This window comes from Ctenopharyngodon idella, chromosome 6, assembly GCF_019924925.1.
Source record: "Ctenopharyngodon idella isolate HZGC_01 chromosome 6, HZGC01, whole genome shotgun sequence".
NCBI classification, from domain to species: domain Eukaryota; kingdom Metazoa; phylum Chordata; class Actinopteri; order Cypriniformes; family Xenocyprididae; genus Ctenopharyngodon; species Ctenopharyngodon idella.
In genome coordinates this window covers 7,224,011-7,249,060 of record NC_067225.1, presented here as the reverse complement: position 1 = coordinate 7,249,060, position 25,050 = coordinate 7,224,011, and the positions used below count along the sequence as shown (strand labels likewise).

The following is a 25,050-nucleotide window of genomic DNA, read 5'->3' as shown; positions in this document are numbered from 1 at the left end:
ACCGGAAGGAGCGGAAGCTGCTCGCGAGCCATTAGCAATCGCTCCAGCGGCCTCGTTCCGCTCCTACAGCACTCGGCCCTGCTCTGCTTCATACAACAGTAACATTAATAATCTCACCCATTAACATGACTTCTGCCCGAGTCCAGTCCCGATTCTTTTCCGTCTTAAGACGAACACATCCCATCGTCAAGGTACGCCTTTGTTTTGAATAAGCGACCTCTAGCGGCGAAAATTTACATATTGTGGCTTTAATGCAATGTGTTGTGAGATAACGTACATTATCTAACATGAAACTGACCTAGCGTGACAAGTAACCAGCTTTTTACTGTATAAATGTTACTATTAATTTAGTATTCATTTAATGTTTGTTGCTAGAAAAATCACACTAAGCGTTTATAATAAATAGCTCATCTGCTGAGGTTGATGATCAACATTTTCAGATAATTATAATGCCAAATGCATATGTATGCATTGATTAGGGTTTTATTTTAGTATGCTGACACATCTCATAGATATCCAAAACTTCTTAGATATTTAGAGTCATTCCAACAAAGATTTACATGAACACTCTTGAATAAAATAAGACCCAGAGCCATTATCATAGTTGTGATTCAATAGATAGTTTGTAATAGTCTGAATCATACAACCTAATGAGCAGCTATTTGACATTTTCTCTGCTATTTCATAATTAGTCTACCTTTGCAGTCTGGCAACCGCGCGAGCTTGAGGTACACGCGCAACCACACGATTTTACTCCTCTTGAGCGTCAAAGCTTTATTGTTTCCACGTTAAATATAAATACAACTATGTGTTTTGCTTATAGGACACGCGCTTGTATTCAAAAACACAGTTTAGTTTAAAGTTTAAAGTAAGTTTAAAGGGGAGGTGGTATGGCTTGTAAATCGGAAAAAGGAGGCCTGCTTCTTTGTTTACACGGTGAAATCTGCAGGTATTTGAATTTAAACGCTGTTTAATTGGATGCACGTTTTCTTCTTCGGGCACATATTTGAGAGTTATAAGAGAATTTGATGTAAATCATAATTAAGTGTCGTTCAGAACAATTAGAAAATCTTAAAGTTTTAATAGAAACATCCAAAATCTGTGTTGTGATATTAGTAAAGCACATGTGGTCACTTTTTCCTTTGGAGTTATCACCCATCTTTTACTTTTAGTGTCTAATTTGCCTTTCAGAATTTATTTAACATTTTAAATGCTTCACATTGTGCACTTTTAATAGTTTATTACAGTTACTACAGATAAACACACAAGAACACTGAACTGTACTGTTACTGCTAATTAATATACAACAAAAGAATGTCAGAAAAAGGAGAGATTGTGTCAAAGAAAAGGATGCACTGAGTGGAACAAACCAAACTGACAGCCCATTAGTCTGTGCAGACAATCAGATGATTGTGTGAGTGTTTTCATGTTAGTCAGCATGGAGAGAATCAGAGATAGATGGATGAGAATTGCAGGGTTACTAGAGTTTAGATGACCTCCTCAGTTCATAGTCACTTGTGCAGTAGACATCAGGTCTCTGCGTCAGGACATGAAGGATCTTTCTGGAAGGTCATGGCATCCCATCTCCTGGTTTTAGCAGAGTACAAACATGGATTATTAGGAGCGGATCTACCACGAACAGAAGCTGAATAAAGAGCATCTTCCACAGTGAGTAGCTCATCCTGAAAAAAATCTTTTTAAGACTAAAAACTTTTGTCCAAGTAGAGTCCCTGCTAGGAAGACAACTTCTTTTATCTATTATACTTACAGGTCATTTTACTGAATTAACAGGAAATTCAAAACAACAACAAAACTAAAAAAATAAATAAAACCAAGAAATGTAAAATAAAAAAAAAATAAAAAAAAGTTAGTTAGCTAATCAAAGTATATTGAAGTCCAGCAAACAGAAGCTCCATACTACTGTTACTGAATGCATGTTAAAGCCGGATAATATTCCTGACGTGTGTCTGCTGCTCTTGGAGGAAGTTGGCGTGTGAAACGGGTGGAGGATGAGGTCGTCTCTGGTGGTGTCTGGGGGAGAGAAGGGTCTGCGGGCACGACTGGGACGAATGAGGCATCTGCTGTGTCAGACTGGGCATCATGTGGATGTGCAGATGGACGAGGAGCCCGGCGTTTGGCTCAGGAGCTTCCATCTGCTGGACCTTGAGGAACGCAGTGAGGTCAGTGCTGATGGTGATTCATTGACAATTGCATTTGCGTTTATCCATTTACTGCATGCTTTTATCCAAAGCGGCTTACGAATGAGGGACACACAAGTGATTCATCCTGAACAGAGAAACTTAAAGGGATAGGCCCTAGTTCACCCAAAAATAAAAATGATCCCATGATTTAGTCACCCTCAAGCCTAGGTGTATATTACTATCTTCTTTCAGATGAACGCAATATATTTAAAAATATCTTTGCTCTTCCAAGCTTTATAATGGTAGTGAATGGGGGGCGAGATTTTGAAGCCCAAAAAAAACGCATCCATCCATCATAAAAGTAATCCATACGGCTCCACGGGGTTAATAAAGGCCTTTTGAAGTGAAGCGATGGGTTTTTGTAAGAAAAATATCCATATTTAAAACTTTATTAACTAAAATAAATAGCTTCTGGCAGACGACCGTACGCATACTGCGCAATTCGACTTGCGCCAAATGAGTAGGATGTAGGAGTATCGTAAGCTTAGGCGCATCTCGCGGTTCAAACAAATAGAGCTGTGCAAAAAAATCAAGCTCCTCTTCTCTTATATCGAAATCCTCTGACATTTCTCTTTAAAATTTCTCGTTTTAGACTTCTAATTCATGACCGGTGTTTTGTTTTGGTCTATCCTCTGCGCTTCCGCGTTTCTCATTGCATCATACGTCGGGTCATGTGCGCAAATCGATGCGTATGGCCTTCTGCCGGAAGCTAGTTATTATAGTTAATAAAATTTTTAAATACGGATATTTTTCTTACAAAAATGTATCGCTTCACTTCAAAAGGCCTTTATTAACCTCCTGGAGCCGTATGAATTACTTTTTATAATGGATGGATGCATTTTTTTGGGCTTCAAAATCTCGCCTCTTCGCTACCATTATAAAGCTTGGAAGTGCCAGAATATTTTTAAATATATCTCCAATTGTGTTCGTCTGAAAGAAGATAGTCATATACATCCAGGGTGGCTTGAGGATGAGTAAATCATTGGATAATTTTCATTTTTGGGTGAACTATCCCTTTAAGTGGTTCTGCTGTATATTAAAACAGTAAAATACATACCCATCCCTTCTAACCTTTTGATGAATATTTGTTGATTGCAAGCAACATATGAATTTTTTTGTCAGCTTCATAAAAGTTTGGAGTCAGTAACTTTTTTTTCTTTTTTTTTTTAAAGAAATGAATGCCTTTATTAAGCAAGAGCACAATAAAATTGATCAAAAGTGACAGAAAAGATATTTATAATGTTACAAAAGATTTCAAATATATTCTTTTTTTAACTTTATATTCATCAAAGAATCTTGAAAAAAATGAAATCAGGGTTTCCACACAAATATTATTAAGCAGCACAACTGTTTTCAACATTGATAATAATAAGAAATGTTTCTTGAGCAGCAAATCAGCATATTAGAATGATTTCTGAAGGATCATGTGACACTGAAGACTGGAGTAATGATGCTGAAAATTCAGCTTTGCATCACAATAATAAATTACATTTTAAAATATGTTAAATTAGATAACATTTATTTCACATTGTAATAATATTTCACAATATTACTGTTTTATTTTGATTAAATAAATGCAGCCTTGGTGCGCATAACAAACTTATTTTGAAAAACATTAAAAATACTTATAAATGCCAAACTTTATACGATAGTGTATGTTGTAATAAAATAAAATGTCACAATTTGATAATGAGAACCGTCAGAATTATGGTAAGGGTTAGAGGTGGTTTAGGTATAGCATCACAACCCTGAATGGTTAGAAATGATTTAAATGATCAGTCCACTGTAGTAAACACCATGCATCAGGCATTGACATGTACATCCTTAGCAGAAGCTAACCTAATAAAGTGTCTTTCAATACAGTTCACTGAAAAATACCAGCAGTTGACAATCCATCACCAAGATGCTAACTAAAATATACTACCTGACCAGAATGTTACTAAGCATGTCAGTAATGAGAAGTATTTTAGCATTGCTGGCATGTAAGATTTTTGTGTGTGTTAGCTATTCAACCTTGTGTTCAAGCAACCTTTGTTGTACCATGGAATTGGATGGTAAAACAAAATATTTCAATTTAATTTTTAATTTAAAATGAAGTGATAATGATCTGTTTGTTGGAGTGTGTGAATGCACACACACCAGCATGTGACCTCTGTCTTAGTAATGAGTGGTATTGTTATTGGATATGCATAAATACTTTTAGCATGATGATTGTGGTCTGTTAATAAGAGTTCAGTAGTGTGCGTCACTCATTGCTGCGTTGTTGTGTCTCTATGAGAATGGGCTTCTAGGAGGCCACTGCACATTCACAGATCTACGTCAGAGAGAACAGAAAGACATTAATGAACCCACTGTACCCAGAATCCAACAATCTGCTCATTGTCTCATTGAGATGTTGTGTGTATGAGGTTTGTAAAAGAACATCTTATAAAATGTTCACCATTATTCATCTAAGGATCTGCATAGCAGTGTCTGAGTCATTTGCTCTTTTCCTGGATAAAATGGGTTGCAGTAGTATTTGTCATTTGATCAGCACAACTTTAGGATTCAAACTTGCATTTTTAATTTAATTGCATCATGTAGGTCACTAATTAAATAAATTGTGACAATATAAACACCTTTGTACAAACAATCAGATTTTCTTTACTTCCATTGATTGTTAAAGGGATAGTTTACCCAGAAAAATGAAAATTCTGTCATCATTTACTCACCCTCAAGTTGTTCCAAACCTGTATACATTTCTTTCTTCTGCTGAACATAAAGGAAGATATTTTGAAGAATATGGGAAACTGAACAGTTCTGAGGCACCATTGACTTCCATAGTATTTTTTTTCCTACTATGGAAGTCAAAGGTTCCACTTAAAGCAGCCTGGTTACAAACTTTCTTCAAAATATCTTCTTTTGTGTTCAGCAAACTCATACAGGTTTGGAACAACTTGAGGGTGAGTAAATGATGACAGAATTTTCATTTTTGGGTGAACTATCCCTTTAAGCTGATAATAAGGAAAGTTTGTTGGTAAATAAAAGGATTTTCATTTGGTCTCAGACTTTTGGGCCACTCTTTCAATTGCAAGGGGAAAAACTGTAAATAAGCAATTGTATGTTTGAATTAACTGCGTATTATAAATTAGATGTTGCTACTTACTTTGTATACATTTAGTTTAATTCTCCAGAGTCTCTCTTTTTGTATTCCCTGAATTCTCATACCAAAAACTCTCAGAAACAGACACTTGATATTATAAAAAATACTATGACTATGCCTAATAATTTAGCAATGCAAAGTTGCTTGATAAACTCCAAGACGCGATTTGACATACAACCTAATTAATATTCATAACCCAAGCCTTCACCATAGTATGATTCGCTGATCTTCATGTAACGTAATTAATATTAATAAGCACGCTTCGTACGTCATACTAAACGCAATTGTTTACGTCGAGAGACCAACCCACGGCACTTTTAAAGCGCTTGACAGGTGCGCTGTGTGCTATTTAGACAGCTAAAATAAAACACCGACATAATCATAACGATAATCATTTTCTTGGTTCACAGACTTCTGTTAAAGCATATTTATAATAGATGACAATAAAGGTAGTAGGATACAGTAGGTATGAAATGTACAGTAAGTTGACTTTATCTTCACTAGGGAGTTTGATTAAACCGAACAACGCAAAGTTATCCATTCCTTGCAGCTCTGTAGACATGACAGACAACTTTGACACCAGCTGACTAAGGAATATAGCTTCCAAAATTTTTTGCTGCGCTAATGGAAAGTGGGAACGCTTACACTGCATGATCATACGGCTGAAGAATAGAGAGCTGAGAACATGGGGAAATGGGAGTTCACAATGGTAAGTCACTTTTTGAGTTAAGCTATTTTATCGAGGACATTAAGTCTGTTGAATGTGATTTTAAGAAATTAAAATGACTAACGTTAGAGAGAAATATTTTCATCATCAGACTTGGAAGCGGGTTGTTGAACAGTGCGTCGCGCGACGTCCAGCGTAAATGAATCAACTGTGTTTTTCTCTTCACCTGAATGCTATAGAAAATGCAGTATTTCCTGTTCTTTCTTTCCGGACAATCTAAGTACTTTCTTCTGTCACTGACAAAAAACTCAGTGGTTTTACAATTAGATGCGATATTGGCCTTACGAAGCGATTAACCCGAGGGTTACATGTAATGAGGACTCAGGGGAGGGTGTGGTGCTTAATTTTTCCCTCGGGAGTCTCACAATAGAACTGATTTCGTGTTTGTTCTCAGATCCACCTGTAGATTGAAGATGTGCACAGTGTCCTGTTTCACAGTTGACCCACCTGTGATAGTTTCAGCTTTCCCTCCCCCATCATTCCCTGTGGTTTTTGTTCCATAGCACAGTTTTAAAGGAGACACGGGCTTTGGCTTGGAAAGCTCTCTGTTATGGTTGACTGAAGTTTCTGGGAAGAATGCACTTGTGATTTTCACAGCATTTAATTTGTTAGAGGAATAGACTGTACTTGGGTTACTTAGAAGCACAACCTTTTCCAAATTAGCATATTATGTGATATTCATAGAGCAATTGCTGCAGAGCAATGATTCGTGAGATGCAGTCTGTGAAAAATCACTACTTTGTATGTACATCAGAATAATTTAGGATAATTCTGTTTAACATGTTCACCACCAGGCATGACAGCTTACATGTTTTACATGTCAAACATATATTAAATACAGCAGCATTTTTCTTAATAATTTTGTGTTCAATTCTTAATAATTCCTTCATAATTTATGTGAGGGAGTTGGCATATCATGGTTGTTAGTTTAATCCAGTCACAATTACATAAAGAAACTAGATAACAGTATCCTATATGTCCCCTTATTTAGCTCAGGTTTAAGGTCTAATGTATGTAGAAGAAGAAAAAGACATAAAAAGGTGTATTTTTAAGTTGCACCTCTTTTTGTAGCTCATAGTAGAAGTGTTTCTTTTACAAATACAATTTTATTTGTAAAATACAAGTTCATATACATTACCGTTCAAAAATTTGGGATCAGTATTTTTTATGTCTTTAAATATGCTTGCCAAGGCTGCATTTTTAAAATACAGTAAAAACTGTGATATGGTGAAATATTATTATTTAAATAACTTTTTTATTTTAATATGTTTTAAAATGTAATTTATTCCTGTGATGGCAAAGCTGAATTTTCATCATTACTCCAGTCTTCTGCATCACATGATCCTTCAGAAATCATTCCAATATGCTGATATCTAATTATTATTCATGTTGAAAACAGCTGTACTGCTTAATATTTTTGTAGAAAATGATACATTTTTTTCACAGTTCTTTGATGAATAGAATTTTTTTTAACTTTTTTTAAAAATGGAAAACTTTTGTAACATTATAAATGTCTTTACTGTGACTTTTGATAAATTTAATGCATCCTTGCTAAAATAAAAATATTAATTTCTTTACCTACCTCACACTTCTGAATGGTAGTGTATTATTTTGTTTACAGTTAATTATATTTTTTAAGTATTGAGTTATAGGTGATTTTATAGCTAATGTCATTATTTTGATAAATCAAAAAGAAAATCGAATAGACTTTGTTTTAAGAACATTGTTAAACTAATGGCATGTAAATCATTGGCCGTCTTGTTTCTCAAGAATCGGTGACCGATGACACCATTATGCTAATATGTTCTCAAGTCAATTGTCATCTAATGCTGGCCACATCTGAATCAGTCAACAACCAGCCCAACAACAACCCTGTATGCCCTGAAAGAGAAAACACCGGACTTAATTGACTCCAGTGTGTCGCACAGTCTGTCTTTGTTTAAAACCCATACCATTTTTTTTATTCGCCCACAGCTGTTACTCATTCAGGGATGGTATTTGCTATGCAAATAATCGTGGTTTCATTTTACCACCAAGGAGGATTTGTGTAAGAAAATACTGAGTATTTTGGTGTCAACTAGTTATGTTGTTGTTTTTACAATGATATCTCCTATTTCCTTAAAAATGAAAATGGGTGGTCTTCTTGTGTGGGCATTGAACAGTGGTGTTATTGTTAGTACCATAAAAATGTTTTGTGTATTTGCTTATAGCATAATTTGAACATTGCATTGTAGACGATATTGCTGAGAAAGCATTTGCTAGCCTGGGAACATAAGTAATACCCAATGTATTGTCTTCTCAAGCCAGTGAATATAAAGTGTATTCACTCCTCCTCACTTGTAATTTGGATAACAATTTCCCTGTATTTTTCCAAAGAACTCCTGCTTTGTATATTTCTTCCTGGACAGGTGAGTTGTTAGGTCAGTGCTTTGCAGGCATTGTGTTTTTTTTTTTTGTTTTTTTTTTTTCAGTTGAAGACCTTCTTTTTAGTGTATTTCACTGCAATCATTAGGCCTGCAAAATAGACTCTTTATGATGGCACTGTCTTTGTTTAATAGCACTGCAATGGGCATCATACCAAGTTTTATAGTAGGTTCAATGTGTGCATATTTTTCCATTAGTCAGCTATAAATTCAACATATCTGTTTGTCCAGGACCCAGTGCAAGAGTGGGGAGAGGAGGTGGAAGACGGGGCCGTCTATGGGGTCACTCTTCACCGAGAACCCATCCAACCCCCACCTGATGCCTCTGAGAACGATTCCGCCTTTGGCTTCATGCAGTACCGCACGCTGAAGGTCCGCAGGCTTAAAGCAGCCACTCTGGAGCGTCTTGTCACAGAATTGGTGAACCCAGAGTGCCCTGACCCAGATTACAAGCAAATCTTCCTCTCCACCTACAGAGCCTTTACCAGCACAAATACTCTCATAGAACTCCTGTTTCAAAGGTGAGCATAAATGCTCAATGAAAGAGTTTAATTACTGCCTCAGAGGGTTCAGGGACATTAAGCTAACATTAACACTCCCGTTCAAAATTTTAGCATCAGTAAGATTTTATTTTAGTTAATACCTTTATTCAGCAAAGATTAATTAAATTGATTAAAAGTGATAGTGAAGACATTTATATTGTATTGTTACAAAAGATTTCTATTTCAAATAAATGCCGTTCAAACTTTCAATTCATCAGAGTATCCTGAAAAAATGCCACGAAAATATTACAACTGTTTTCAACGTTAATAAGAAAAGTTTCATGAGCATATTTCATGTGTCAGCATATTTTAATGATTTCTGAAGGATCATGTGACTGCAAAAGGGAGTAATATTTCACAATATTACTGTTTTTAATGTATTTTTGATCAAATAAATGCAGACTTGGTGAGCATAAAAGACTTCTTTCATAAACATCTGACCCCAAACTTTTGAACGATAGTGTGTGTGTGTGTATGTGTGTGTGTGTGTGTATATATATATATATATATATATATAAATATAATTACTTTTTTTTTTTTTTTAAATTTAAAGGTATTTTTTTTACAATTTAAAGGTATAGTCTACCCAAAATGAAAAATTGACATTATGAATCCTCATTTCAATGCTTTTGTGTTCCTTAGAGAAACTTTTTGTGTTCTAATATGAGGTGGGAAGAAGAACTATATTTCAATGCTTTTGCGAATGAACACAATGTTTTTCTGGGAAACAACCATTTGGCACGCAAATGCAAAGTTTTTTGGGTAACGCAAATCTTTTGTTAGAGAACTCGAAAGCATTACAAATTGATTTTTTTGACCCCTTCGGGGCTCTGTAAAATGTATTTATCTTTTCAACTTATGATTCCATTTCTACTAAAGAAATAAGCATTATAATCATTTAATATTTGCTTAGTTTTGTCTAAAACATAATTAAATGTCTTCTAGCACTTTAGTCATCAGTTATTGTGTCAGCTTCTTCTCAAGGTACCTTCATCAAGTCATTGACTGACTTCCGTTTTTGACTCATCTGTCCCTCTAAATATGATATTTACACAGCTTATGTAAGGCTCAGTGACCGTGAACAAACAAATGAAGGGGGAAGCCCAAATTTCTAAATTCAGAGTGTTTCCCAGAGACATCTTTAATGACTAGCAGTATGACAGTCACACCATACGCATTAGTGATGCAGTGGAATGGAGGAGAACACCTCACATTGTAGAACAGGTTTCTCTTGACTAGTCAGAGGTGTCAGAGGCCCTTTTGTTGAACGTTGAGAGTTCTTTGTGTTTCTGTTGAAGCATAAATAAAGGCAATAGGCCTTGAAAAAGCACTTGTGACACATTTTTGTTAAAAAATGAACAGAAATTGTTGCAATGTTCATAAACTTAAAGCTTCTTTGATGGGTTTTTAGGAATGTTTTGAATATAAACTTTGGACTTATTTATTTGTCTCTGTAGAGAGGACATGGTCACCAATCTGGACAACAGTGTCTGTATCAGGAGGTGAGTTGAATCTTCAGAAACTTCCTGGAAGTCTTGATTTTGATAGGTCAATATCACTTATTGCACAGCTTTTCATAATAATAATGATGGACATGTGAAATATTGATTTGAGAAGAAAACGTTTTAAAATCTTTGGAGTGAATAAAACCAGTGCGTGGTGTGATACGAGAGACGTGAAAGAAGTGACGGCCTCAATTACCCATTTGAGCGATCATTATACAGCGTTTCTATAGTCATTATTGGGGAATAACTGACCTCAGAATGCTGTGACTGATCAATCAGAATCAAGTATTTCAGAGTGCCATGTAATGTTTTATAATGACCTTTAAATTAAAACTGCTTGCCCAATGCAACCATTATACTTTTTTTGAAAATGGTTTATTATCTTGGTTATTCATTCTAATTACAAGAGCTTCAATAATTAGTCTAAAACAATAAGGTGCTAACAAAGAGCATGTGTATATGTGTGTGCGCAGTTCTCTGCCCTGTCTGATCCGGCTGTGGTTAGACGATTATCACGAGGACCTTCGGGACTCTCCGGATCACCAGGCTCTCCGGCTGCTCTGTGTTCATCTGCGTCATCGCCTTTGTTTCAGACGTTTGGTTCATCAAGCCGATGCTCTACTCAGAAAATTTCAGACTGAAGGCAAGCCTTGAAATATGGCTAATTTAGCTTTTATGCACATACAAACATCAGTGCTAAAAAACTTCTTATGAATCAACAGACAAGCACATGGGTAGATCAGCAGAAGCCAGTGCTGCTGGTGTAGAGAGTCCAGCAACTGAAGACACCATGGACAGACAGGACATAGAAGAGATGGGGGATGTACTGGCCTTCCCCGCACAAGACATAGCTGAGCAGCTCACGCTATTAGACGCTGTAGGTGTCAAGTTTTGCATACTGGTGCTAGTTTTTATTTTTGGTCTACTTTTATTGATCTTTTTCCGTTTCTTTCTCAGGAACTCTTTGTCAAAGTGGTTCCATTTCACTGCCTTGGCTGCATTTGGTCTCAAAGGGACAAAAAAGAGAACCGGAATCTAGCGCCCACGGTCCGTGCAACCATTGCCCAGTTTAATGCCGTCACTAACTGCGTTATCACCTCTCTGCTGTGCCCTTCTGCCATCTCCCCTTCCGGCTCTCCATCTTGCCCTCGTAGCAGCCCTACACACAGGGCAAAGATTATTGAGAAGTGGATCTCTGTGGCTCAGGTGTGTATAAGGCTCGAAACATACTGTTCATAGTTTTCATAGTTTACCTGGAGGGCAAAACATCCATTGAACTGCAGCACAGGCCTGCCAATTTTCCATCTGTTTCAAGCCACAAATATTTAGATCACCTTTCGAAAGAAGAAAACCAAAAATATGTGAACAAAATGCAAGTTTGGGGCACTTGTGATGCATATACAGCACCTGCTGCAGTATTTCAATCACTAAAAACAGCGTTCTAAAATGCTTAACGTGAAAAATTATAGCGCCTTAATGTACTAAAACAGTGATGTTATAAGATTAAATTCAGTATACACCTTATTGACGATGCATACTATATTCAGATGATTCCAGAATTTGAACGCAACATGCTGAATGGTTAAGCATCTTCTTTATAATGGTTTTCTATGTAAAAACGCTCAATGAGAAACTGTGTGTTGCCTATATATATATATATATATATATATATATATATAAATGTTGCACTTCTGCAGTTCTCAGCATTGTCACAAGGAGAACTATAATAGGCATTAGGAGGATACACTTTGCTAAAATGTTCTCTTTCCTGTTAATTACTATCGTGACACAGCTACTGTTTGAAAAGTATCTGGCTGGGCATTTAAAGATAACGTTATCACTTTTTGTTGGTGCATATTTGATCCAGTGTGAGTTTAAGTTAATATTTCTTTTCTTTTCTTAAGCAAGTCTTTATGGTTTTATTATTTTAAGCTAATTTGTTCTTTTTATTATTATTTGTTTTACAGGAGTGCCGGCAGTTGAGAAACTTCTCCTCTCTAAGAGCCATCTTATCTGCTCTTCAGTCCAATGCTGTCTACCGGCTAAAGAAAACCTGGGCAGCAGTCAGCAGGTAGTGCTTTCTGATCCTGACACAAACCAGCCATTAAAACTGTAGAGAAATGTTAAGCACACAGTTTGCATAATACATAGTAGTAAATGTAAATCCATAAAATGTGCAATGCCAATTTCAGGGAGAGTATGACTGCTTTTGATCAGCTGTGCGACACCTGTTCCGATGAGAACTGTGTGCTGATCAATCGAGAGATCCTTGTAGAGGTACGTTTCACTGGTTTTATACCTGTTGTCTACCCTAATCTTCTAAAAATGTTTGACATGTATGTATACTTCCATTCAAAAATGTGGGGTCAGTAAGATTTTTTTAATGTTTTTAAAAAAAGTCTCTTATGCTCACCAAGGCTGCATTTATTTTAGCAATAACACTGTAAAAACAGTAATATTGTGAAATATTATTACAATTTAAAATAACTGTTTTCTGTTTTAATATATTTTAAAATGTAATTTATTCCTGTGATGCGAAGCTGAATTTTCAGCATCATTACTCCTGTCTTCAGTGTCACATGATGCTGATCTGGTGCTTAAGAAACATTTCTAATTATTATTAGTGTTGCAAATGGTTGTACTGCTTAATATTTTTGTGGAAACCATATATATATATATATATATATATGATACGTGACTAATGGAAAGTTCAAAAGAACAGCATTTATCTGAAATAGAAATCTTTTGTAAAATTATAAATGTGTTTAGTGTAACTTTTGTTTCATTTACTGCGTCCTTGGTGAATAAAAATATTAATTTCTGTCCAAAAAAAATCTTACTGACCCCAAACTTATCTAACAATATCTAACACTTTGGCCTGCAACGTGCAAGAGCTGATAGCACTGTTGAATCTCTGATAAGATTATGATGTGATCTCATCCCATGGCGCTTTTATGCCCTTTTTACTATCTTAAAAGAAGCTACCTGGCAACATTCAATATTTTCCACACCTCTTTTACTCTAGCTCGCATACAAAGAGTAAATCAATAGGGGCTGGACCTTCGTCCAAAACCTATGAGGTTAAAAAAAATGCAGAATCATCCTGTTGGCAAAGAAACCATTATGGAGGCAAAACATCCCACAATGTTCTGCAGTGTTTAGTGTTCAGTGTATAACAACAAAACATTCATTATTGTTATCTATGGTGGCTCGTGGTAGTCTATCCCACTCCTCTTTAACCTCCATCTTTATAATGTTCTGTAATTGTACTTAATCTTGAATTGTGGCATCTCTTCGGGTGTGGGAGATTGGCTTTGAATGTCTTTTAAAGTGATTTATGTAAATGTTTCTCCAGGCCAGTTGTTTCAGTGTATCTTGTGTTTGTTGGGCAGTCATATGGTTATCTAAATTGCAGACTGTTTGCATTTCGCTATGACAAATGTCCTCTTATCTGTTTATTTTTGATTGATTTAGGAAGGAAACCAGTCAGCAGAGGCAGACACTCACTCTGCACCAAAGTCTCCCAGACTTAGTCCTACTTCTAAGCACACGGTAAGATTCACTAGAATCACTTTCATAATAACAAGGTCCAGCTGAATGTTGTGCATTTGTCTAATTTAAGGTTACTGGCACAACTTGCTTTTGAAACTTTATTAAGCTGTTGTTTCTGGGAAACAACTACCCTGTTTGGGATGTATGCATCTGCACCAGCTAATTTACTTGCTGGTCTAGTTTGACTCAAGTAATTTCATTTCCAAAACGAAAATGTGTCTAAATGTGAATCTGCCAGCTCATTAATTAAAACACTCAAAAGAGTATTACCATAATGAGGGCCGACACAGTATGATGGAGTCAGGTTTATCATCGGTAAAGATTCATCAACACTGTGTTCCTCTAACTAAGATATTTATACTTGGCATGAATCAATTTTAGCTGTTGGGAAAAGATGTGTGTGCTTAAAAGAGGAAGTTTTAATTGAAACATGTCTGTGGATTCATGTGTTTAAATATAATATACAGTAACGTTCAAAAGTGTGGGGTCAGTAAGATTTTTTTTTTTTTTTTTTAAAGAAAATAATACTTTTATTCTGCGAGGATGCATTAAATTGACCAAAAGTGTAAAGACTTTTACATTGTTACAAAAAAATTGTATTTCAAATAATGTTCTTTTCTTTGTTAAAGAAACCTAAAAAAAATGATTATAAATATTAATTGCACTGATTACAACAACTGTTTTCAACATTGATAAAATGCACAAAATCAGCTTATTAGAATGATTTCTGAAGGATCATGTGACACTGATGACTGGAGTAACGATGCTAAAAAGTCATCTTTGCCATCACAGAAATAAAATAATTTTAAAATATATTAAAATAGAAAACATTTCTTTTAAATTGTAATATTTCACAATTCAACTGTTTATACTATGTTTTTGATCAAATAAATGCAGCCTTGGTGAGCATAAGAGACTATTTTCAAAGATATTTTAAAATCTTACTGACCCCTTTTGATCGTTTGAACAATAGTGTATTTTTGCCTGACAACTGTTTTTCTGACAGAACCCCTCCAATGGTGAGGTGCCGTACTTGGGCACTTATCTGACAGTTCTCACCATGTTGGACACAGCACTAAGTGATAATGTACAGGTGAGAATTGTTTTCTGACCTTAATTCATGTCATAGACATGGCTTACGCCAGCGCAAACCCTCTTTTGGCATTAAAAAAACTACTGTCGGGATTTACTAAAGACACGCAGTGAAAATTTAGCGCTGAAAAAGCATGGCTGCAGTTATTTTTGCAGCTGACCTTATTGCATATGCATTTGTAGGAATTTCCCTTTCAGATGCAAAATTTATGGGACGAGAATATTTAAATGAATCACACAAGGTGATTTACTAAGGTTTGCGCTAGTCAATTTACTGCTATTTGCACCATTATTTACCACCAAAAAGAGTCTTAAACCAGACGCTAATTTGAGCTGCTCTTTAGGTTGCGTTGGTCATTATGGAAATGATCCAGCTGTGTCTGTGTGTTCATTAATTTGCACGTCGTCAGTAGATCACGTGCAGAACTTTCCACTCCCATCGCCGCTTTTTTGGAATTGAGCTCTCGCACTAATTTGCCATTTAGTAAATCTGGCCCATAGTGTTTTCTAACTCAGCTCCCACACTGAGGTTTTAAAAAATATATATAACCAAATATATAAACTCTCTTCTTTGTGCTCACAGGGAGGTCTCATCAACTTTGAGAAGCGTAGAAAAGTAAGTACAATTATTTTAAATATTGTTTTAATGAAAAGAAGCTCACTAGGATTTGGTCAAGAGTGTTAACTCATGGCTTTCTCTCTCTGCGTTCCTTTCTGTATTCAGGAGTTTGAGATCCTGTCTCAGATCAGACAGCTGCAGGCATCATGTGCTCAGTACACTCTACAATCACATCCTCACATCATTTCCTGGATCAACAGCAGCATGCCCCTTTCTGACCAGAAGAGGTGAGACGCCTCTTGCACATTCTGCTGATCATTCTCAGTGTGAACATTTGCTTGCTAAGAATGTTAGTTGAGATTAAAAGAAATGACTTTGACATCTCAGCATCTCAGATATTTAGATACCAACAGTCAGTTTTTCTTTCTCATCAGTTATGAGTTGTCAAGAGAGTTGGAGCCACCAGTTGACCCCTGTCCAGGCTCTCCCAACCCCTGGAGCCACCGGCTCATCACCAAGAAACTGACCTCGTGAGTGTTGTTATTCTTATGAGACGCAGTTTCAAAGCAGATGTTTCCATTTTATGGACTCAAGGCCCCAATATACTACCGCTTAGCGATATACTTTTGCAGCGATATACTGTTAGCGAACATCCTAATACCACCCATGCTGCTGACATTTAGATGAATATATAAATATGTGCTGCTCTCAATAACAAAATAATCACACAACAAAAATGACAATTGACCCTTCACCAGGAGTTTGATTGACAAGCGATCTAACCAATCATAATGCCGAATCCGCCATTTTGTCCGACAAAGCAGTCAGGAGTTAGAAGATTAACCTCGGTGGACTTGAACTTTTAAAAATGGTGTGTACTGACGTCTTTCCACGTTTGAAACAACATTCCTTCTCATGTTCATTGATGTTTATTTGATGCTATAAATTAACTAGTAAGAAGAAATGATCGGTTCACGAGCCGCTTGAGCTGAGGCGCTACAGCAATCTGTCACGACACATTAAAGAGCCACAAAACAGTTTTTATTGTTTGAATTTCTTGAAAAAATTACACAATTTGACAGCAGGGACTTTGTTTAATATCATAAGTAACCTGCTCTGTCTTGTCTGTTGACGTGTTGTTAGTGTCCTCTTTGCTCCGCGATGTATTTTTCACTCTGCGTGGGGTGACAGCGCCATGGCTTGTCGGACAAGCCATATATAGAAAACGGCAGTTAAGAAAGCATATGATCAGGATGTGAATATGTTTGCACAAGCTCTGCAATTTGGCACTCCATTCGGTCACGTCACATTTATTTGCATAGCATTTTATACAATTGATTGCTTTTACAGCATTAAACATGAAAAACAATGTCAGTTGTTGCTTTCAATTAGAATTATAACTTCAATTTCTACTATAAAGCAGCTCTCTAGAGTGTTCATGTTTTCACTCATGTCTCACCTCGATGGACTGAACAGAAGAAGTGAACCGAAGAAGATTTACACATCGAAGAAGGCAGAGCCTCAGAGCCACACCGATCTATTATGTAATTTCCACAGACCAGTGGTGGTTCGAAGGTGCTTACCAGCCACAGCAAACTTTTCCGGAAAGTTCGCTTTGGCAAGCTGTTTCAAACTCACAAAATGAACTTCGTTTTGGCCTTTGTTCGAAATGATGTCACACCAGTTCGTTCTTCGATTTCACTTGAAGTATATAGGGGCCTTTAGGCTCAGACTCAGAATGTAATAAGACATTTTGCTAACTTTTTTTTTCTTTCTGTGTTGTGTTTCTCTTTTGCTCACTGCAGATTGCTGTCTGGCAGTGAGAACTTCTCAAAGAAAACTCTTGCTGATCAGATCAGTGTATCATCCTCTGGCTCCAGTGGCTCAGAGATGGAAGACCTCAGCAGCCCCAACCTGTCACCCCTTAGATACAAAGTACAGGGTAACAACTCGGCATAAAAAACTGTAGACTAGGGCTACAGATGTTTTGTACTTTAGTTGCTACAATATCTTCGTTTTTTAATATAAGCTTAGGCCACCAATCGATTAAAATGTTTAATCAATTTGATTATGATATGCTGAATTAATTAGTAGCACAGAATGGCATATATTTGCTGAGAAATTACATTATTGTGGCTGATAAAAGCACTGAATTGACTAAATGTGGCTTTAAAAATTCAGTATATTGATGGTTTTGTAGATGTAGGGGCCGTTCACGCAGACTTCGTTCTCACATCTGTCTACTACACTAGTTTTGTGTATGTGTATGTACACCAGTGTTAATTAAAGCTATTAAAAATAGTTTTTGGTCATTGAAATGAAGCTGAAATAAAATATAAATATTTGATATTTGAAAAAAAGTAAACGAAAATACAAATAAACTAAATAACTTAAGTTAAATTACTGAAATTAATAAAACTAAAACTGAAGAAAAGAGGAAAAAAGTCAAAATTGCGAGTTATAAACTCGGAATTGCGAGGAAAAAAGTTGCAATTATCTTTTTTAGTTTTTATTCCGTGGCAGAAACAAGCTTCCATACAAAACAGAATTACTAAAACTAAATTAAAAAGAAAATGGAAAATATAAAAATAAAAAGCTTATTCAAATGATAAAATAAGTACTAATAATACTAAAATAACACTGATGAACACATGCGTCAGACAGATGTCTTTAGCTTTTGCATGACGTCTTGTGTTTTCAGTGTCTTTCTGTGTATGCGGGTCAGGGAGGTATATTTAAGTACGTTATTTTTTATTACATTATTTAAATTAATTAATTGAACTAAATCAATAGTCCTGAATCTGACAGGCCTAAAATAAACTCAAAACCTATTTGACCATGTTTATACTGAGACCTTTGGGTTAGTAAAATCCATTCAGGTGTTTGTGACTGATTTGTTTCACCTTAACCTTGCAGTCATAAAGTAGTTCATGTTTGCACTATCAACAAAGAGCTTCTGTGAAGTTGACAGAACACACTGTATTAGATGATAACACCTCCAGCCTGTGACGTTATATTTATTGCTTGCAATCTGTGTTGCTGAACACCCAGATAAAAAGACAGGTACATCTGAACGATTAAGCTTTCTGATGCACCTCAAATTGTCATATTGTATTCACAGTCACCGTCAGTATCCTGTCAGGACATCTCAGTAGACACACCCACCATCTCTCTGACTCCGCCCACCTCCTTTCGAAGATCCCTACAGTCAGATCTGTCTGACAGCCCTTCCCCCACTTCATCTGCAACATCTTCATCATCTTCGTCATCCTCTCCTTCTCTCCAGCTGCATGCTTCCCTTCATCCAATGTACAACAAGCAAGTTGCCGATACTTGTATTATCAGAGTCAGCGTGGAATTTGGCAACGGAAACGTTTATAAAAGTATTTTGGTAAGTTGGCTTTAAAAATTGATGGCTTGCGGTCCTAGATTTCTGCTGTGTTCTTTTGGTCTTTTTTTTATTTTACAGTTCCTTTTAGCAGTCTGTTATTGGGCTTTTTTGTCAGGGCCAGTGATTTCTAAAGTCTTGAAAGTGTGTCATCTCTTTATCTTCAGATAACCAGTCAGGACAAGACAGCTCAGGTGATTCAGAGAGCTCTGGAGAAACACAACTTGGAGGAGATGAACTGCCAGGATTTTAGTCTCACACAAGTGCTTTCTAATGACAAAGGTGAGCTTCTTGATTCTGTGTATGACCTTGAAAGAAGACTGAAACTTCATTTCAAGCAGCGTTATTTTAGTATAGATTATTTATAATTATAGTATCTATTAATATTTTGAATTAGCTTTTATTTTTATATTTTCATTTTTATTTCAATTTTAGTTTAAATTTTAGTAATTTTGTTATATATTTATATTATATATATTTTATATATATATACTAATATATGTTTTATATATATATATATATATATAATATGTTATATATTTATATATACAGTACTGTGCAAAAGTCTTAGGTCACCATTAGATGTTGTTTTAGCAGTGGTATAATGACCATATATAATTATTTCTTAGTCTTTTTATTAGAATATAACCAGAAAATACAGGAAATTTGTATGCAGTATTAAAAAACAGAAAAAAACACTTCTATAGGCTAAAGTGGCAAGTATTTAGTGACCTCCCCTTACACTTGAGCAAAAGCAGGAACCAGGCTGTCTTAAACCTAAATAGAATGGAAAAGGACTAGAAGGCCAAGAAAACGTTCAAAATCTGATGAGAAGTTTCTCAGAGTTTCTTCTTTGAGAAACTGGAAGAAGTCCAGGAGGTCACGCTAAATACTGATTTTTGCTTAAAGAAGCCATTTTGTTCAAAAATGTTTTTTTTTTTGTTTTGTTTTTTTGTTTTTTTACATTTTGTGTACACATTTCCTGTATTTTCTGTTCGTATCGTAATAAAGAACAACAACAAAAAAAAGGATGGTCATTAAAACTTTCAGATGTCTTTTCAGTCTGAGTTAAATCTCTTTTTTTTGGCTCATTTTGCCTGTAAAAGAAAACCTGCCTAATAATTCTGCACACCTGAATATAAGGCGTTTTTCATTTCCAGCCTTCATGAACAATTATATATCACAATACAAATATTTATGTATTTAATTATGATTAAATACAAAATTAATAGTAGTTATTAAGATTAATGTGGTTTGGAATTGGTAAAATGTGCTTGGAAATATGATAAGAAAATCAACTTGCCTAATAATTCTGCACACGGTCTATATATGTATAGGTGTGTGTGTGTGTGTGTGTGTGTGTGTAAAGAGCAATATTTAAGTGCAAGCTTTTCATGTAATATTTATATTTCATTTAATTTCCATTACCGAAAATGTTTTTTATTAGTTTTAGTTAATAATATTGATTATTTTGCCATAAACCTTTAGATTCAAAGTTTTTATAATCATGAAAAACAAGTTTAGTGTATCTAAACTTTTAACTGTTTATGTACAGTACAGCAGGTGCTTTTTTTTACTGACGTATTTAGCACTCAGTAAATCAATGTTATTATTTTTTTTTTTTATATCAGAGTTGCTGATCCCAGACAAAGCCAACGTGTTCTATGCCATGTGCACCACTGCCAACTATGACTTTGTGCTTCGTCAGCTTTACAAAAACGTCAGCAGGGCTCCTGGTTCATCCTGGAGTCCTGGAGCAGTACCGAGGGGACGCAAGTAACGTGAATGACAACCCGCAACATGGTGGAATAATACATGAAAATGTGAACCGTGAACAGAGACTATATAACCACATGGACTACTGTGGTGACTTTGCATAGAATAAATGGTCTGTTAGCAAACAAAGAGCTGATGTGGAGAACCGGTGACTACTGGACTTCGAAGCTCGGATAAATTTAAAAACAGACTGATGGATGCAGAATTGAGCTCTTGAGCACTCTGGAGTCACAGGTTATGATAACATCTCACTCAATAATGTGTAATTTACTAATAACAAAGAAACTGTAGCATTCTTACAGCAGCTACAACAGTTCTAACCAGTTAACACTGAAGGAAGAAAGGATCAGATGATCCAACCCAGGGAAGTTGCAATAAAAAGCCACATCTACTGCCAGTTTATTCAGAGATTTTGCTTTGAAATGGGAGGTCACACAGGTGACCAACATCTGTATGTAGGTGGATCAGCACATTTGTTTTATATATGACCTACAAAAACAAGCTTTTTATGTAGCTAATATTCAGGTTAAAACTGAATATAAAGTTAAGTAATTTAGGTCATTTTCTAAGTGAGATAATATATTTTAATGTTTTAATATAATTTTAATAAAGATCACATTATTTTAATTGCAATATTTAAATGTTTTGATGCATTTCAGTTTTAGAGTATTTAACTTTTATATGTGCACATTAATCTCTTTGTGTTTGGCTGTGTTGTTCTTTTTGTTTCCTTTCATTTCTGCTCTTGCTTTTAATTTTTACCTGTTTTTATGTGCGATTATCTCAAACCCATAAGCTGTTTCTCTTCTAAAACTTTATTTTTTAACTTTATTTAAAACTTGTAATGATGGAAGATGTTTATTGATTTGTGGCGTTCGTGCCTAATCTTTGTCCCAATGAAGGATTCTCACACTTCATAATCACTTTTAGAAATACTAGAAATACTTTTTCTTTTTAAGTTGTTTTTCTAGTAGAATCAAATGAAGTTGCTTGTCCATATTGGATATCTTGTGACTTTCTGAGCAAATGCGTTTTGGAGAACTGAAGAGCACTGAGTGCACTAGGTGAATCTCATTGACTTTGTATGTGTTTCGTGAAAGTTAAAGTAAGTTAGTTGCTGAAGTCTGTGAAAAGTAAGTACTTGGTCTGTGTGGAATAGTTTGCTGCTATATAATGGTGGAGCTGTTGTGTTTCTTGGAAACTATAATAAGTGTTTTTTTGCCAAATGGAAAGGGGGCCTTATTCAGCATTAAAAGCACACATTTGCTGTTTGAGCAGAAAGCCACAATTCCTGACTGAAATGTGTATTTGTCTTTGTCTGTGTGTAAATAAAAAATTAATTTGGCAACTTAGTGTTGTGTGTTTTACATTCTTTGATTTTTTGATTGTTTAAAAAATTATGTTTTGGTTTATGTTTATGGTTATTGGAGTTATACACCGATCAGGCATAACATTATGATCACTGACAGGTGAAGTTAATAACACTGATTATCTCTTAGTGGGTGGGATATATTAGGCAGCAAGTGAACATTTTGTCCTCAAAGTTGATGTGTTAGAAGCAGGAAAAATGGGCAAGCGTAAGGATTTGAGCGGCCAAACTGTGATGGCTAGACGACTGGGTCAGAGCATCTCCAAAACTGCTGCTCTTGTGGGGTGTTCCCGGTCTGCAGTGGTCAGTATCTATTAAAAGTGGTCCAAGGAAGGAACAGTAGTGAACTGGCGACAGGGTCATGGGCGGCCAAGGCTCAATGATGCACGTGGGGAGCGAAGGCTGGCCCGTGTGGTCCGATCCAACAGACGAGCTACTGTAGCTCAAATTGCTCAAGTTAATGCTGGTTCTGATAGAAAGGTGTCAGAATACACAGTGCATCGCAGTTTGTTGCGTATGGATCTGCATAGCTGCAAACCAGTCAGGGTGCCCATGCTGACCCCTGTACACCGCCGAAAGCATCAACAGTGGGCATGTGAGCATCAGAACTGGACCACGGAGCAAAAAAAAGAGGGTGGCCTGGTCTGACGAATCACATTTTCTTTTACATCACATGGATGGCCGCTTACCTGGGCAACACATGGCACCAGGATGCATAACTTATATATCTAATAGGTCTTTACACTGCTCAAATGTGATATTTAACTTAAATATGAATTCTCTGAATAAAGAAACTTCAAATTATGAATGGAAATATATTAAAAATATGAATCAAATTATAAAAAATATAAACCTGTCATGACAGTGGCAAAGTCTGAGGCTACTCTGAAGACCAGAGCAGCCTCTGATACAAAATGGGCTGAGGTGGTCAGATCTGTCACATTTTAGAAGGCCGTTATGTGGCCTTTTGTACACAGAATTTGGCGCGGAACCACCTCAGAGCAGTCTTTAAGAAAAGTATATAATATATGATAATATAAGATACGATTGGGTAACGTAACAAAACAGTTACGTCAAAACAAACAAACCTGAAATGACACAAGCTTGCCAACTCTGCCTGCCGCAAGATGGCGCACCCGTCCATTTACCAGTGATTGGAGTTCAGTGGTGAGCGCGGCTTTGAGGCTGGAATTGTGTACTTGCTCAGGTGGGTTTAGTTACTTCTCCTTGTTCTAACGCTTTTTAAACTAAACTCAATTTTAGTGATTATTTCTAGTCGTTGTTATTATTTATTTGCTCAGTCGGCATTTTTAATGTGCTACCTGTTGGTAGCGGTGACCAGGATGGACCAGTTCCACTTGTTTGTGATCACAGTTGTTTATAATCATTTACCAGCTATTTATGGTGAGGATTTTCTTTTGTATATTTGCATTCAGTCTCAAAACAGTTCACTTGGTTATCCAGTAGAGGGCAGCAGCGTTTCATACGTTAAGTTACACTTATTTATTCCTATTTACGGCAGTTTGACTCTGCTGTCATCTGTGTGGCATTCATTGTTACCTCATGACTACTTCCTAAACAACTAAATAAATGATTTAGCTCTTTTAAATGAGAACAACATGAAACTCCAGTTTACATATGACACGTACATGTCAGGTCTTGAAAATTCAGATCAGTCATCAAGGTGTAGCTCACCCAAAATGAAAATGTTGTCATCATTTACTCATGTTTGTTTTTTCAAACCTGTTTTACTTATTTCTTCCATGACTAATGGTGGAAAAAAGCAGCTTAAACTAGCCTTAGCTGGATAGCTGCTCTTAGCTGGTTTAAGTTTGTCAGCTGTTCTCCAGCCTGGGTGAGCTGGTTTTCAGCTGGTTTTAGCTGGTTGGTCAGCCCAGCCTGATATTCTATAGAAGTGGCCAAACACACAATAAAGAGATGTTAAGCAAGACATTCATACTGCTCTTTTTCATACTAACTGAATAGTCATCAGAGACAGTAAAAAACTGAAAATGATGGAAAAGCACCATAAATACTTGTGCACTATAGTCCAAGACTTCTGAAATCATAGCATCAGCAGATGTCAAATATCATTCGGATGATTTCATATTTATAAACATAACTGGAGTGGGTTACAGTAGTCGACTAACTGACTAGTCATCCAGTCTTCCAGCAACCAAGGTTGCTGACTAGTCTTTTTTCTTACTTTAGCCTATATATTTCTTTTTAATTCTGTTATTTTTAGCTGTGCTGATGTAATTGATGTGCTGATTGGTTTTTCATTGTTTAGTTTAGCATTTGTTTTCAGGGTTCATGTCAGGTTAAAAGACAACCAGCTGTTTAGTTGGTTGTTGTTTTTTTACACACACATGAATTAACCAATGCAAATGCAAAGATCAATATCAATGTATTTCATTGGGATCTTTTGAGCTGGAACAGTTGAATCATAATATAATTTTCATGTGTGGCTTTTTTTTTTTTTTTGCATTTGCATTTGCATTTAAGAAACCCAACCATATCCATCTCTGGCAAATGATGCCTCCTCTTCGTGCTTTGCTTCTTCACGTGATGTTTCTCTCCTCCTGCTTGACCCAGTAACCCAAACAGAAACAAGAAACATGCTCTATCACTGCCCATGTCCTGATGCTGCTGATTAACCTACTTAAATTATCCCATCTCTCCTGTGTCTCGCCTGGACATGATATAGCAACTAATTGGAAACACGCTGCTTAGATAGTTCTTAGAACCTTTCTATTTAATTCAATGCCAGAAGG

The 25,050-nt window shown here is 36.0% G+C and overlaps 1 protein-coding gene across 1 annotated transcript; it reads left to right on the top strand.

Annotated features, from left to right (window-relative positions):
* Positions 1-635: 635 nt before the first annotated feature.
* rgl3a (ral guanine nucleotide dissociation stimulator-like 3a) lies at positions 636-22,255 on the top strand. The gene is made up of 19 exons (XM_051897699.1): positions 636-949; positions 1,598-1,668; positions 1,983-2,180; positions 8,725-9,014; positions 10,493-10,537; positions 11,014-11,183; positions 11,263-11,417; positions 11,498-11,746; positions 12,508-12,611; positions 12,733-12,817; positions 14,015-14,092; positions 15,099-15,185; positions 15,768-15,800; positions 15,909-16,030; positions 16,178-16,273; positions 17,549-17,678; positions 18,865-19,134; positions 19,299-19,413; positions 20,763-22,255. Exons 3-19 carry the CDS (start codon positions 2,010-2,012, stop codon positions 20,909-20,911), a joined length of 2,349 nt encoding a protein of 782 aa, XP_051753659.1. The 5' UTR covers positions 636-949; positions 1,598-1,668; positions 1,983-2,009; the 3' UTR covers positions 20,912-22,255.
* Positions 22,256-25,050: the final 2,795 nt, after the last annotated feature.

Bases quoted from the DNA above. Each gene is read 5' to 3' on its own strand.
- rgl3a (XM_051897699.1), top strand. From the start codon at position 2,010: ATGAGGTCGTCTCTGGTGGTGTCTGGGGGAGAGAAGGGTCTGCGGGCA. The intron at 16,031-16,177 runs GTGAGACGCCTC...CTTTCTCATCAG, and splicing joins CCCCTTTCTGACCAGAAGAG to TTATGAGTTGTCAAGAGAGT. The intron at 19,414-20,762 runs GTGAGCTTCTTG...TTTTTATATCAG, and splicing joins AGTGCTTTCTAATGACAAAG to AGTTGCTGATCCCAGACAAA.